This window comes from Trachurus trachurus (assembly GCF_905171665.1).
Source record: "Trachurus trachurus genome assembly, chromosome: 14".
Classification (NCBI taxonomy): Eukaryota; Metazoa; Chordata; class Actinopteri; order Carangiformes; family Carangidae; genus Trachurus; species Trachurus trachurus.
In genome coordinates, this window is record NC_139903.1 from 19,795,616 (window position 1) to 19,810,646 (window position 15,031).

Below are 15,031 nucleotides of genomic sequence, written 5' to 3' on the forward strand. Positions count from 1 at the left end.
CTCCATTGAAAGTTAAAGCAGAAGTAAGCGATCCGGTCGTTTTGGCTAATGCTGCGTTCCAGGCAGGCTTTTGAAACCGTAAATTACAGCTTCAAGTCACAACTTACGACTTTGTAGCGTTCCAGGCAACCCATTCGTGTTTTTCCGACCTGTTTTACCGGTGAAAGTCACTATAACGGCCACTCGTAACTTCTGACCCGTGAACTCGTACCAGATCGAACTGGTACAACTTCACAGGTCGGAAAAACACGAGTTACGAGTTTCCTTGAACGCACCATAACAGTCCTCGTCCCGACGTCACCACATTCACGGCGTCCCTTGGCTGCACACACAGCCCTGCATGCCGTTCTCTCTCCTCATTGGATAAAAACTGTAGGATACGAGAAATGTTTTCTCCTCGGCTCAGAGCAGAGCAGAGTGACTGAGAGACCCGTGTTTCGGTCCAAACACTCTATGTAAGTGATTGCTGTCGGAAGATATAACTATTTAAGACTTATATTAACACAAATATATCACTTACTTCTGCTTTAACTGTTTCGTTTTTACAACCAGAAAGTCAGAATATATGTAAATCTTTGCTTTTCAATCATGGGGAAAACAGGACTAAAATACTGACTCGGATCCCAAAACATTTCTGCACAGATTGAATTAGGAGACCTGCAGCTATAATTGTTGGTGGCATTAACCAGGAGACTTCTGCCATTGTCTCTGCTATAAGGACACAAATCTGTGATTAGGAGGTCAAATTATTTCCTGAAGTATTTTCAGATTCCTTTTTGAATATTTTGCCTGAAATCAGACACAAGACACAAGGAGAAGAGTTTTAAAATACCTCATTTAAATTCCCTCCAACTTGGGCTTTTTGTAACTATGAATAATAAGCAGAGTTCCTGTTTCATTTGTATATTTTGTTAAATTTTCCATTTTCATAATTACTTATTTATTAAATATTGAACACTGTCACTGGCCTAAAACATGCCACCGTGAAAACCTTCTTTTCTGTTTGTTTGTTTGTTTGTTTGTTTGTTTGTTTGTTTGTTTGAAACTGGTTTCATGTCATAATTCATGTTGAATTATTGAATTAATGTTTGTGAGGTTTGTTTTGTTTTGTTTTTTAACAATGTTTGTGTTTATTGGTCAGAATTTTAGTTTCTGTTTAATATTTTCTGTTCTGAAAGACAAAGTTGAATAAATTATTTGTTTTGTAAATGTTTGTTTAATCTCAGTTTGTTATCAAATTGTTTAGAAATTTTAAAAAACAACTTCTGAAAAATGTCAGATAATATCCCTGAGCAGGTTCTGCTGACCTGATGAAGAAGAACTGTGGTCAGAGCAGCTCGAGCACGGACCTGTGGCGGCCGCTGTTAACTGTTGTCAATGTTGTGTACATATTTGTGTTATGATTTTGATCTCTACACTGCATTTGATTGGTCACGTTAGTGTGTAGAAGTAGATCTGTAGAATTCACTGTAAGCTCTTATAAAGTATTGTACAGTGTGTTCTGCTTTAAAGACTAGTTTATACTTCTTTATGACTGTTGTCTTGTCATGTTACTGTAACAATTATGTCTTAGTATTATTATTATTATTTGAAGCTATTTTCTTTTCCACAGTAATGTTTCCCCTTGTTTCAAACAGACCAAAATTAAAAAGCAGAAGAAAATAAATCAGTAAAACACTAATCTGTTGGACACCCACTTGCCTGTGTGAACCCCCTGTTTCCTCTCTCACCTGCCCTCACAGCTGCAGCGTCGCCTGGAAGCCGAGCGCCAGCGCCTGGCCGAGGAGGAGCGGCTGCGGAACCAGATGACGGCTCGGCGGGCCAAGGCCGAGGCCGAGAGGAAGCACCAGGAGCGGCTCGTCCAGCTGGCCCAGCAGCAGGAGGAGCGGGAGCGAGAGGAGAAGGAGGAGGCGAGGAGAAAGAAGGAGCTGGTGGAGCAGATGGAGCGGGAGAAGGAGCAGCCCGTCGATCACTCCGACATGGTCGACCGCGTCTTCGGTTTTCTGGGGAACTCGGGGCCGTTGCCCAATCAAGACGGACAAGGCCCAGCTGGGTTTGAAGTACGTGATAATGGTTTATAGTTATAATCATGGTTTTTGTAAAGTCCATGATGCATTCATTTGTATGTGTTTTCTTTCAGGACTTGGAGAAGACTCCTCGAGACGAGGAGGCGGAGGAAGATGAGGTGCTGACCGAAGCTCTGCCGTTACCTGATGAAGAAGAGGAGGATTTGTCTGAATACAAGTTCTCCAAATTTGCAGCCACCTACTTCCAGGGAGTCTCCACTCACACCTACATCAGACGACCTCTGAAACAACCGCTGCTCTTCCACGAGGACGAAGGAGATCAGCTGGTGAGACTGGAACTGTGATCTTAAACTGTGCAGTCCTCCTCACCTCCAGCTATCCACTCAGTTGTTCACTTTGTTTTTATACACTTTCTATTAAAAATGTCACAGTTAAAAAAATATATATAGATAACAAGATATCACAAGAAATATTTTTGATGTTTAATGTACAGAAATGTTTGAACTTAGCTGAGATTTAAACCAGTACACTTGTTAAAACAATATGTTTCGTTTTTTTTCTCTTTAATTACACAAAAAAGAGTTGTTGTTTTTTTCAAATGACAGTAATTTTTTATTCTAATTATGCTATGTACAAATCAGTGAAGGTGGTCTGTATGTTAACACAACTGGAAGAAGCATCGTTAACCACACACCCTCAGAAAACCTGTTTATTATTACTCGCTAACTGTTGATTTTAAACCTGACCCTGCCCTGTCCTCCAGGCTGCATTAGCCGTGTGGATCACGGTGCTGAGGTTCATGGGAGACCTCCCTGAGCCCAAGTGCCAGATGGTGATTAATGACGGCAGCGAGAAGATCCCCGTCATGACCAAGATCTACGAAACCCTCGGCAAGAGGACCTACAAGAGGGAGCTGCAGGAGCTGCAGGTGGAGGGAGAGGTGGGAAAAAGTTAACATGACTAATAGACTGCAGCAATAGTAGATATAATCAAAATTTAAATGTACCCAATCTCATTGTTGTCCCATGTTTGTGTTTCTACAGAACAGCTCCATAGAAAGCCAGAAGAGGAACAGCGTCAGACATAAACTTGTGTCTCTGACTCTGAAGAGGAAAACAAAGATCACGGAGGAGGTAAGGGAGGAATCCTCGATTGTGTCACCAGTGTTTTATCTTTACACGTCTCTATTTTTGGCCTTTACACTTCACCACTGCTATCTATGGCTGGGAGCTGTCAACTGAATTGCCCATTGGGATAAATAAAGTTTTTCTGATCGTGATTCTGATTCCACCAACTTTAGACCACCACCGACACAGCAAATATTTTAAGCAAAATTTGCTGTTATTGTTATTGTAACAGGTTTACAATGTGTTTGATTCTGTAAGAGTATGTCTTTATGCTACATTCCCAATTTGAGTAATCACAGTCTTTCCACCTAAAAAAATGTACCCCGATAGTTTCTGAAAACGTGGAACCAGTTTTGAGGAAATGAATTTAGTCCAGGTTCCCTCAGTTGAAATGCAGGTGAACCTCTCCTTCACTTCCTGGGAAAGTTCCTGTGGTGGAAACACTGTCATTTTCAATTCAGGAAAACTATGTCACTCTGCTCCCATCGTTACAGATGTGGAACAACATCGTTATCAGACAGTATCTGAACTGAGAGGTTCAACTGCAGAGTTTTGTCTCTCTAACCTCTGCGGCAGGTCACCAGGCGTCTGACAGATGGCGACTACAGTCTCCAGGGGAACAGCATGCTGGAGGAACGACCCACCTCCAACCTGGAGAAACTTCACTTCATCATCGGCAACGGCATCCTACGCCCCGCCCTCAGGTGGATGACGAGCAGCTGTAGTTTTAGTTTGGCATCTTCACAGAATCCAGACTTGTGGATTTGCTTCCAACTACTTAAAATCCGTGAACGTTATAGATGTTGAGAGTCTTATGATGGCCCCTCCTTGAAGCTGCTGTGTTGAGTACACCCTGCTGTGTGACTGAGCTGCATTCAATCACTCACATACTGATGTTCTTGCTCTTTTGAGCTCATCCACCCTTCATTAAATTGAATTAAAGGCTTTACTGTACTTATGATCTGACCTGTGTGTGATAAAAAAAAAACTACTTGTTTCAGAGGAAAGTTCATGGACTGTGGTTAATTGAGTCCATTTATATTGTGCCTTTCTAGTCTGAACAACCACACATTCACACACTCCGTGATGCATCATGGGCAATTTCGGGTTCAGTATCTTGTCCGTTCCCTGATTCCTCTTGAAGTTTGATGAATACAAGCTTTGGTTTGTTCTGCTGTCGTTTCTCTCCCTCAGGGACGAGATCTACTGTCAGATCTGCAAACAGCTCACTCAGAACTCGTCCAAGAGCAGCCACGCCCGAGGGTGGATCCTGCTTTCCCTCTGTGTGGGCTGCTTCGCCCCGTCAGAGAAGTTCGTCAAAGTAAGAAGCCTGTCGCTCCGATGTTCACCTGTGATCATTAATGATTAGTTATCACTGATGCATCTTTGTGTTTTTGTTTTGTGCTGTTTTTGTTCCTCATGCTCATGTTTGTACCTATGTGTTTATTGGAGAAAACGTTCAGGAAATTAAGACTTAACACACGAGAGGAAAATAAACTTAAAGTGACTGAAAATAAACATAAAAAACATTTACACAGATGAATTTCATCCAGTTCACCTGATGCTTTTTGCACAGCAACAACAAAGCGGCTTTTACTGATTGTTATTTCTTTCCAATGTCTTCTGCACTTCATTGATCCCACAATCAAGTGTGGTTACTGTTGTGAAAAACATGAAGCGGAGCAAATAAATCCTGTTTACTGCACAGACGACAGAATCCACTCGAGGGTGTAGACAAAACAAATCAATTACTGCAGACACTCAAAGTCACAACATCTCTGTCTCCATCAGAGAAGCTGAGGGTGAATTATAGAAACAAACCAATATCCATTAAAGTCATTCAAAGACAAGGCAGCTTTATTTGTACAGTGCATTTTATACACAAGGGGGAAAAAAGAAATAAGAAAGGAAATAGAGGACTTAAAATCAAAGAAAGTTAGTAAATAAAAATCACGTTCATGGGTGTAACAGACATTCTCCACTATTTTATATTTCTATAGCTTTAAATTCAAAGAAAAGTAAAACATTTGTTTCCATCTTTATTGCGATTTCCTTTCATTTAATGCAGTATTTATTTTACCCAGAAGTGGAGATTTAATAAAGGTTTTCTCTTCCAGTATTTACGGACGTTTCTGATCAACGGTCCCCCTGGTTACGCTCCATATTGTGAGGAAAGGTTGAGGAGGACATTCGGGAATCGTACGCGGACTCAGCCTCCGTCGTGGTTGGAGCTGCAGGTGCTGAATCTGTTTCATGTGTTTGTCTTTCGAATAATCTTCAGGGTCTGAATATTTTAATAAGTTGTTTGTTTTTTTTTTGCTCCTCCCCAGGCCACGAAATCTAAGAAGCCCATCATGCTCCCAGTAACATTTATGGATGGAACCACCAAGACCCTGTTGGCAGACTCGGCCACCACCGCCAGCGAGCTCTGCAACGCTCTGGCCGACAAGATCAACCTCAGGGATCGATTTGGCTTCTCTCTGTACATCGCCCTGTTTGACAAGGTAAAAGCAACAGATTGTGATACATCAGGTCAGACATATTAAAAGCCCCCGTTCCCAAACTGAAAGGGACATAAAACGACTACAAACCATGTGACACTGTAATCATTCTGTATCTCTTTGTGGTCATTCTGGGTTGTTCGTAATGGTTTCTTTTTTGTGTCTCTTTGTGGTCGTTTTGTGTCTCTTTGTGGTTGTTTTGTGTCTCTGTGTAGATGCTTATGTTGTGTCTCTTTGTGGTCATTTTGTGTATCTTTGTCGTCCTTCTGCGTTTCTTTGTGGTCACATCGTCCTTTGTGTCTGTCTGTGGTCGTCTTGTGTCTCTTTGTAGTCGCCTCTTCTTTTGTGTCTCTTTGTGGACATTTTGCATGGCTCTGTAGACAACTACAGAGCCATACACAATGTCCACATGTTTGTGTCTCTTTGTAGCCCAATTCATCTTTATGTGTATTTGTAGTCATTTTGTGCTTCTTTGTGTCTTTGTCCATCCCATAATTACCACTAAGAGTAGCCTAAACAACAGAAACTCCTCTAGGATGTGATACAATTCAACAGCACTACAAACTACAGCCTCCAAAATGAGCCTACAATTGAATCAACACTTCTCTAAAACAAAACTGAGCTTTAAAACCTCCATGAAGGTAGGATTACTACAGACTGCATTGAGTTAACTAGGTGTCCCCAATGGCCTGTATCATGTAGTTCCCTCATTGAAGGAAACTTCTCTCAGACATGATGGAGGGTGTCCATGGCGGTCGCACACTCGCCTCTTCACTGAACACACCGGTGTAACTGTTTTTGGCCAGGTGTCGTCGTTGGGCAGCGGCAGCGACCACGTCATGGACGCCGTCTCCCAGTGCGAGCAGTACGCCAAGGAGCAGGGCGCCCAGGAGAGGAACGCCCCCTGGAGGCTGTTCTTCAGGAAGGAGATCTTCAGCCCCTGGCACAACCCGGCCGAGGACTACGTCGCCACAAACCTCGTCTACCAGCAGATCGTCCGAGGGGTGAAGTTCGGAGAGTATCGCTGTGAAAGGGTGAGCGGAGCAGTAAAGATCGAAAGCAGGGAGCAGACCAGTCTGGTCAAGATGCTCCATGTTACTGTATCAACTGCTTAGTTATGTCTATTTAAATGTGTGCCATGCCCATACATCACCATACACTACCCACAGAGATATTGGGCTTTCGGATGAAATTTCAGCTAAATGCACTGTGGCCTTTATAACATTACATGCTGTTCTCCAACAAGGTGATTAACCACAAACATCACAACAAGGCAGTGAAAGTTTGTATTGAAACAGTCCTCTTCATCATGCTGTTCACATTTTGACATCATGAGACCAAGACGACACCTGTGTCACAGAGTGTCATCAGCAGGTTGTAACAGAGACGCAGAGAGACTGGAAGAGTCACAGAAAGGCAGAGAAGTGGACGTCCTTTGGCCACATGACAACTTATTGAAACATCACAATTTTTTGTTGTGGTTATACACCACTGTTGTTTGCTTTTGTTTCTATAAATTGTTCCAGATGAAGAAATTACCATTTCATACTTCAACTTGAATGCCCTGCTTTCATTCTATAATATTACTGTTGGATGAACTTATATTTTTACACTTTACATTTTCCATTAATTTCTACCTCAAGTCGAATATCCCTAACTTTTAGTGAGTAGTGTGTATATGGTCTAAAAAAAAAATAGAAAACACACAATATGGTTCTGTTAGCTGTGTAAAGGACAATAATCTGTCATGACGACCCGCTGGGTTCAGTGACAGTGACGTCGGATCATCATTGATGTGTATGTGATATGTGTCGTCATGTCACTACATTAGCATATAAATAAAGTTATGTTCATGTCAATAAAACAAATTCATTGCATTCCTCAATGAATAGACAGACCTTTAACATGAACTATACAGATAATAAGAGTAAATTGACTGGATTGTAGTTTGTGTTTGTGTTTTTCTTTTAACATGAGTCAGTGCATCAGGTATTTGTTTAGTTTCCTGGAGCTCATCTCTCTCTGTGTGTCGGGTCTCTCAGGAGGAGGACTTAGCAGAGCTGGCCTCGCAGCAGTACTATGTGGATTACGGCTCTGAGATCCTGCAGGAGCGGCTGCTCAGCCTCATCCCCTCCTACATCCCCGACAGAGAGATCACCTCCACGAAGACGACGGAGAAGTGGGCTCAGCTCATCGTCAGTGCCCACAAAAAGGTAGCTACCACGGTGAAATCTTTGGTTCTCTGGATCTTGTTGTGCGACAGTGACTAAACTGCAGCCGCCTGTGCAGGGATTACACACCAAGAGGAGGATGAACACACAGAAGGTGAAGGAGGACGTGGTGGATTTCGCTCGTTTAAAGTGGCCTTTACTCTTCTCGCGCTTCTACGAGGCCTTCAAATTCTCAGGTAGGAAAAACTAAAACAGTGTAGACTGATCTGTATCTCTGTCGTGTGTCAGTGTGTTTCTTCATGGATGCGACATGTCTGTGTTCACAGGGCCGAGTCTGCCCAAGAACGACGTGATCGTGGCGGTCAACTGGACCGGGGTTTACTTTGTGGACGAGCAGGAGCAGGTTCTTCTGGAGCTCTCTTTCCCAGAGATCACTGCTGTGTCCAGTAGCAGGTGCGACACCATCACATCATCAAAGTTCACGTTCACAAACACTGTGTGAGAATGAAAGAACAGAGTGGGGATTGTCTGAGTATAAACATTGTTTAATTTCCCAGAGGGGGTAAACTCCAGGGGCAGAGTTTCACCTTGGCCACCATGAAAGGAGACGAGTACACGTTCACCTCCAACAACGCAGAGGACATCCGTGATCTGGTGGTGGCCTTCCTCGAGGGTCTGAGGAAGAGGTCCAAGTACGTGGTGGGACTCGTGGACTGTCCAAACCCTGGTAAGACTCTTTTCACTTATTGTTTTGAGTTTATTTTGAAGAGATGATCCATAAACTACAAAAAAAAAAAAAAAAGAGATGTGAATGTGTTTCTTTTCCTCTCTATCCGGCAGCAGGGGTTGATTCCCCGTTCCTGAGTTTCTCCAAAGGGGATCTGATCCTCTTGGATGATCACGACGGAGAGCACGTGATGAATTCGGGCTGGGCTCACGGCGTCAACGACAGGACCAAACACAGAGGAGACTTCCCCGCTGACTGTGTCTATGTGCTGCCCACCATCACCAGACCACAATACGACATCGTGGTGAGTGGAGACATGACAACTTTCAAAGTTTCAGTGATCCAACCGTTGGCCTTTGTTGAAGCTGCACCTCTGTGGCTGCTCATTCGGTCTACTGTATCTCCCTCTTTCTCTCTCTCTGTCAGGCTCTCGTTACCATGACGCCTGATCAGAGGCGAGAATCCGTCAGTTTGACCCAGTTGAGCCTTGCTGAAATCGAGGACAAAGCAAAGGCGTACACACTGGAGGAATTCTCCTACGACTACTTCAGGTGTTTCCTCTAAACCTTAACACAACACACAGGCAACTACACAAACGTGCTCACACATAAAACCCAGAACAATAAAGTTACACGCATACAGATATACAGTGGGGAAAATAAGTATTTGATCCCCTGCTGATTTTGGAAGTTTGCTCCCCTACAAAGAAATGGACGCAAGAGAGACTGAATATCAACAAAACATCCAGAAATAATATCATCATATAAAGGTAATGAATTAATTTACATTTAATTTGTGAAATAAAGGCAAAAATCAGCAGGGGATAAGCATGCACATACACCATCTATGAACAAATGTTGATACGCATAAACACATACACATAAATATCAGGCCAAAGAAATTAATGTATATAAGATATACTGTATAAGTCTTCCTGATGTTTCTTCTGGGCTCCATGTGTTTAATGCCAGATGCAGAGTGCGTGTCTGTGTGTGAATCTTTGATTGTGTCTCCAGGCCTCCTCCAAAGAGCACGCTCAGCAGGGTGATGATCTCTAAAGCCCGGGGGAAGGAGCGTCTGTGGAGCTGCACCAGGGAGCCTCTCAAACAGCCTCTGCTGAAGAAGGTCCTGGCTCACGAGGAGCTCTCCCAGGAGGCCTGCCTGGCCTTCATAGATATCCTTCAGTGGAGGCTGTGTCACTGCTGCTGGAGGTGTTAGCAGTATTCACACCAATTAACCTTTCTGTCTTTGATCTCTTGTTTGATTGACTTAAGTACAAACCTGTTTGTTTGTCCTGTAGCTGTGGTTTTCCTCCTTTTGTCATGTCAGTGGTTTGAGTCTTTAACCGTGTGTGTACCTGTGATGAAGTACATGGGCGACTACCCGTCCAAACGCGTGCGATCCGTCAACGAGCTCACAGATCAGATCTTCGAGGGAGCGCTGAAGGCCGAGCCGCTCAAGGACGAGATCTTCTGTCAGATCCTGAAACAGCTCACAGACAATCACATCAAGTGAGTCTGAAACACACACACACACATTTCAGGCTGAGTGTCTGACCTTTTCTGATAAACTGATCAAGTTCAGTCTCTGGTGCCACATCTCAGTGATATGAAAATAAGTGATGTGGCAGTTTGACATGTTCGATCACAGGGAAAAGCTGGTGAGATTTATGTTTTTGTCATTTTCTCTAACCCTGAGCGTGGAAAAATACACATTTGATGAAGCTGAATTTTCACTATAATTTGCCAATTCACATAAATTGTGTGTGTGTGTGTGTGTGTGTGTGTGTGTGTGTGTGTGTGTGTGTGTGTGTGTGTGTGTGTGTGTGTGTGTGTGTGTGTGTGTGTGTGTGTGTGTGTGTGTGTGTGTGTGTAGGTACAGTGAGGAGAAGGGCTGGGAGCTGCTGTGGCTCTGCACTGGTTTGTTTCCTCCCAGTAACATGCTGCTGCCTCACGTCCAGAAGTTCCTCCAGGCCAAGAAACACTGCCCACTGGCTCCAGACTGCATGCAGCGGCTACAGAAAGCCTTACGGTAACACACACACACACACACACACTTTCTTTCTTGAACACTCCTCTGCTCAGTTTCGATCCATCTCATCCATCCTGTCTTCACTTTGTTGTAGAAATGGGTCGAGGAAGTATCCTCCTCACCTGGTGGAGGTAGAGGCCATCCAGCACAAGACCACTCAGATCTTCCACAAAGTTTACTTCCCTGACGACTCGGACGAGGTGACGTCTAAAAGTTACACAGTCCAGTTTCCCATTATCTTATTTCCCATAGTTGATAACTAATCATTCAAAATTAACGATAACTTGACTCCTTGAGTGTTGTAAGCAACATAGTGCCCGTGTGATCAGATCTTTTTATGCCATGTGTTGTTTATAAAGCAGTGGTCAGGTGACAGAAGTGAACAACAGCATATCTGAGCTGATAAAACAAAAGGGATGGTGTGTGTGTGGAGCCAGATGTTCTGTGCACACACAGCTGTTTCAGTCTGCCCTGTTGGTGTTCACAGGTGTTTGAGGTGGAGTCGAGCACCAAAGCCAAAGACTTTTGCCACAACATCTCCGGACGCTTGATGCTCAAATCTGCCGAGGGCTTCAGCCTCTTTGTCAAGATCACTGACAAGGTGAGGAGCCGCTCACGGTCCGGACTGTTTCATATCTGCAAACAATGCAAAACACACACAGGTGCCCCTTTTTCTGTCACTGTGAGCAAATACAACACTTGAAAAGGATTATTTAATCCAGTAATTATGTTTTATTTATTTACTTATTTAATGAGAAAAACTGTGGAAAATATATCTGGAATCAGGGATGCTCGTTTTTGTTTTGTTTTGTTTGAATTTTAATCCTGTTTTTCAGTTTTAAGAAAAACAGTCTCAGCACAAGGTCCATTTAACACCTGCCCCTGAACTTTCTGTTGCATCACAGTCTTCTTTAAGTCCACACTAACATGTTTTATTTAACAGAACACATTTTACATTCCTTTTTCTTTTGTTTGTTCTTACTGTAGTAGGTACTTTAGTTGCTCTTCTGTGTTTGCTTTACTGTTTCCATGCAAATTAGCCATGACTAGCAGTCCTATATACACTGCATCATTTGGACTTTAATTAGATGTAACAATGTCCACATGTATCTTCCTTGACAAATAAAGTGATAAATAAAATAAAACTCAAAGCTTGGTAGAGAGTAACTGCGTGATTGTGTTTTGCAGGTCATCAGTGTCCCTGATGGCGACTTCTTCTTCGACTTTGTGAGGCACCTGACCGACTGGATCAAGAAAGCTAGACAAGTAAAAGACGGTAAGAAGATCATCCTGTCTTCACCCTCTTTCATGTCTTTAAGCAGGAAAATAATGTTTCCAAAATGAAAGAGCCAAAAACCGGGTCTCATTTGAAAATGAAAGAAACTTTACGCTCAAAAAGTCAGAACATGGCAGAAATGCAAATTTACAACAGTGACGTGGCCTCGGTGTCTTTGGTGCAGGTGTAGTGCCTTCACTGACGTACCAGGTGTTCTTCATGAAGAAGCTGTGGACCAACACCATGCCCGGAAAAGACACCATGGCCGACTCCATCTTCCACTACTACCAGGTGAGCGATGGCTGGATGCACTCAGCTGGTGCTTTCTGTTTTCATGATGTTCCTCCTCAGACTGTGACTGTGTCTGTCTCCTGGCTGCAGGAGCTGCCTAAGTACCTGAGAGGCTACCACAAGTGTTCGAGGGAGGAGGTGCACCAGCTGGCGGCGCTGATCTACAGGGTGAAGTTCGACGAGGACAAATCCCAGTTCCACAACATTTCCAAGATCCTGAAGGAGCTCGTCCCTCAGGACCAGATCCGCCACCTGTCCCCCGACGACTGGAAGAGGGTGAGCCGACGTTTGGAAACCACAGAGACTGAGTGAAACAGAGTGATGGTAGTCACTCCTTTTGTTTTTGTGTGTGTGTGTGTTTCCTCCTCAGTACATCTTGCCGCTGTACAACAAACACGCAGGGAAGAGCAGAGAAGAAGCCAAACTGTCGCTCCTCAAGATCATCTACAAGTGGCCGACGTTTGGCTCTGCTTTCTTTGAAGTCAAGGTAAAGATAAACCATATCGTGAATAGCAGTTATTTTCCTCTTCATGTGAAGTGTTTCACATCTGTTGTCATTTTCCTGCTCTCTCTGCAGCAAACGACCGATCCAAATTACCCAGAAACCCTCCTGATAGCAATCAACAAACATGGAGTCAGTCTGATCGATCCCAAGTCTAAGGTGGGTCCAGGACAATCATATTTGTTTCCATGATTATTGATCATATTAGGAAGACAGCTGTTCCCTGTGATGTCTCCGTGTGTCCGTGCTGATCCGTCGTGTCGTATCCTACAGGAAATCCTCACCACTCACCCCTTCACTAAAATCTCCAACTGGAGCAGCGGCAACACGTACTTCCACATCACCATCGGAAACCTGGTCCGAGGCAGCAAGCTGCTGTGTGAGACCTCACTGGTGAGTCCCTGGATACACAGCAACTTACACTGGTCAGAGTAACCACAAAATAAGAGTCTGGGCAACCTGTTTTCAAATAAAAGAGTCAGAGTTTAGTCAAAATGGAAAAAAAAGACTTGAACTTATTTCTTTCTTTATTGATATGTATATACAGTATATACGTATATATACATATAACAAAAATTGTAACAAGGGGTAGTATTTCCTTTATAATATTGTTTCTATCTGAACTAATATCAGTTGAGTACTCAACCCTTCATTTAACTTATACACAGTCCATTCCCCTCAGTGTTTTGTGTGGTTATTTGCTTCAGTAATTTAATGTATGACAAAAAATATGTGAGTGTTTGGCGTTTATATATCCACGCTTTCTCCAGCACTGCTGCTCAACACCCACTTGTTTATTTTTGATGCGAGGCGTAATCCTCTGTGTAGGTCACCTGTGTTTTGGTAGCGCTCAGAGCTCTTACTCCTCTGCTTCTCCTTTAAAACTGGTCAGAAACAACTGAACTGGTAGATCTGAGAGGACCGACAACACTCGTGACTCAACGCTACGGTCCAAAGGTCAAAAACATATTGATATCTGTTGAGAAAGAGAGGCCGTGTACACTGAAGGCAGCATCATTTCTCAACAGAGCTGAGAGTGAAAATGTGTGTCATCTGGAGTCTTTTCCAGTCCAAAATGGAATAACTAAAAAATAAATCCTACCACCTTAAAAAGTAGTTCTCTCCCAGTGTCTTAATCAGACACTCAAACCTTTATTTGAGCTTTACATTATTTCACTTGGCTGTTTTTCCACCTCAAAGAGAGATTATATAGAAATATTTAAACACTAATAGATGTGAGAGAATATCAGAAAATAGGATAAATAACTTTTGTCAGCTTTGTTTCATATACAGTATAAGGAGATAAACTTGGATTTTAGGTTAAGAGACATATTTTAAAATGACACTGAATTGTGTCAGATCAGAGCCGTACACTGAAACCAAATGAGTCTAGTAGAGTGTGTCGGGTGTGTCGGATGTTTGACCGCCTCCTCCTCCCTCAGGGCTACAAAATGGACGACCTCCTGACCTCTTACATCAGCCAGATGCTGACGACCATGACCAAACAGCGAAGCTCGTCCCGGGCCAGCAGCAAGTGAGCGGACAGCCAGAAACTCATCGATCACAGTCAATCAATCCTGCATACACACGCACACACACGCACACACACACACGGTGTAAACACTTGTAAACAAACACACTTCCTGTCCCACTGAGGGTTTGTTGAGACAGACGACTGATGGTGAACTGTGACACTGATGCCAATGTTTTCATTGATGCTATTATATTTGGGCCCCGTCTTAAAACTCACCCGTTGCCTTTAAACGACCTTTTCCCGACTCGTCAATCTGGAGCTTTTTAGGCTTAATGTAAACTAATGTAAACAATGTCTCGCTGGACATCTGCAGTAGTCTGTGTTACGTAATCAGAGGTTTCTCCGTCTGTCATCTGTGTGCTGTAAAGTTTTTTGTAATGAGCTTTTGTTGCATCAATGTGAAGACAATAAACAACGAAAGATCTGGATTTATCAAACATCTCAGTGAGGGGTCACTGAAGAGGTAAGAGCTGCAGGGGAGATGTTCACTGATCCCTACAGCAAACCCTTATTTAAAGATGTTTGATAAATCCAGCTCCTGATCTCTAATTATATCAAACGATCACGGGCTAATGAGCAGAGAATGAACTGGACCTGAAACTGCTGCGAAGCCTGAAAACAGCCACGACCAAAACCCTCAATAACAACGTCTCTCTTGTTGCTTTCTGATTATTTCTATGTGTAAGTAGCTTTATTTTTCAAATTTACATCTGTATTTATGCTCAGTTTACCAGTTTCAACCATAGAGTCACTTTTGAATGTGTTTTACATCAAATCTCCTCAAATATGAAACACAAACCACACCAGAGGTTTGACCTGACTGACTGACCCTTCACATTCCTGT

At 43.1% G+C, this 15,031-nt stretch overlaps 1 protein-coding gene across 1 annotated transcript in view; it reads left to right on the forward strand.

The window, feature by feature from the left end:
• LOC310997646 (unconventional myosin-VIIa-like) overlaps positions 1 to 14,567 on the forward strand; it is a gene marked incomplete at its 5' end in the record, with an annotated part of 32,044 nt that extends 17,477 nt beyond the window's left edge. Inside the window, 27 exons of the mRNA XM_083987423.1 lie at positions 1,743 to 2,060; positions 2,141 to 2,353; positions 2,791 to 2,967; positions 3,071 to 3,160; positions 3,731 to 3,858; positions 4,349 to 4,475; positions 5,272 to 5,391; positions 5,485 to 5,658; positions 6,462 to 6,689; positions 7,698 to 7,868; positions 7,945 to 8,062; positions 8,153 to 8,279; positions 8,384 to 8,553; positions 8,667 to 8,857; positions 8,980 to 9,104; positions 9,570 to 9,737; positions 9,921 to 10,064; positions 10,429 to 10,584; positions 10,679 to 10,784; positions 11,072 to 11,185; positions 11,773 to 11,860; positions 12,045 to 12,151; positions 12,242 to 12,427; positions 12,522 to 12,638; positions 12,729 to 12,812; positions 12,927 to 13,046; positions 14,096 to 14,567. Of these exons, the coding sequence (XP_083843549.1) occupies positions 1,743 to 2,060; positions 2,141 to 2,353; positions 2,791 to 2,967; positions 3,071 to 3,160; positions 3,731 to 3,858; positions 4,349 to 4,475; positions 5,272 to 5,391; positions 5,485 to 5,658; positions 6,462 to 6,689; positions 7,698 to 7,868; positions 7,945 to 8,062; positions 8,153 to 8,279; positions 8,384 to 8,553; positions 8,667 to 8,857; positions 8,980 to 9,104; positions 9,570 to 9,737; positions 9,921 to 10,064; positions 10,429 to 10,584; positions 10,679 to 10,784; positions 11,072 to 11,185; positions 11,773 to 11,860; positions 12,045 to 12,151; positions 12,242 to 12,427; positions 12,522 to 12,638; positions 12,729 to 12,812; positions 12,927 to 13,046; positions 14,096 to 14,191 (3,963 nt within the window). The 3' untranslated portion in view covers positions 14,192 to 14,567. The remainder of the gene's footprint in view (positions 1 to 1,742; positions 2,061 to 2,140; positions 2,354 to 2,790; positions 2,968 to 3,070; positions 3,161 to 3,730; positions 3,859 to 4,348; positions 4,476 to 5,271; positions 5,392 to 5,484; positions 5,659 to 6,461; positions 6,690 to 7,697; positions 7,869 to 7,944; positions 8,063 to 8,152; positions 8,280 to 8,383; positions 8,554 to 8,666; positions 8,858 to 8,979; positions 9,105 to 9,569; positions 9,738 to 9,920; positions 10,065 to 10,428; positions 10,585 to 10,678; positions 10,785 to 11,071; positions 11,186 to 11,772; positions 11,861 to 12,044; positions 12,152 to 12,241; positions 12,428 to 12,521; positions 12,639 to 12,728; positions 12,813 to 12,926; positions 13,047 to 14,095) is intronic.
• Positions 14,568 to 15,031: the final 464 nt, after the last annotated feature.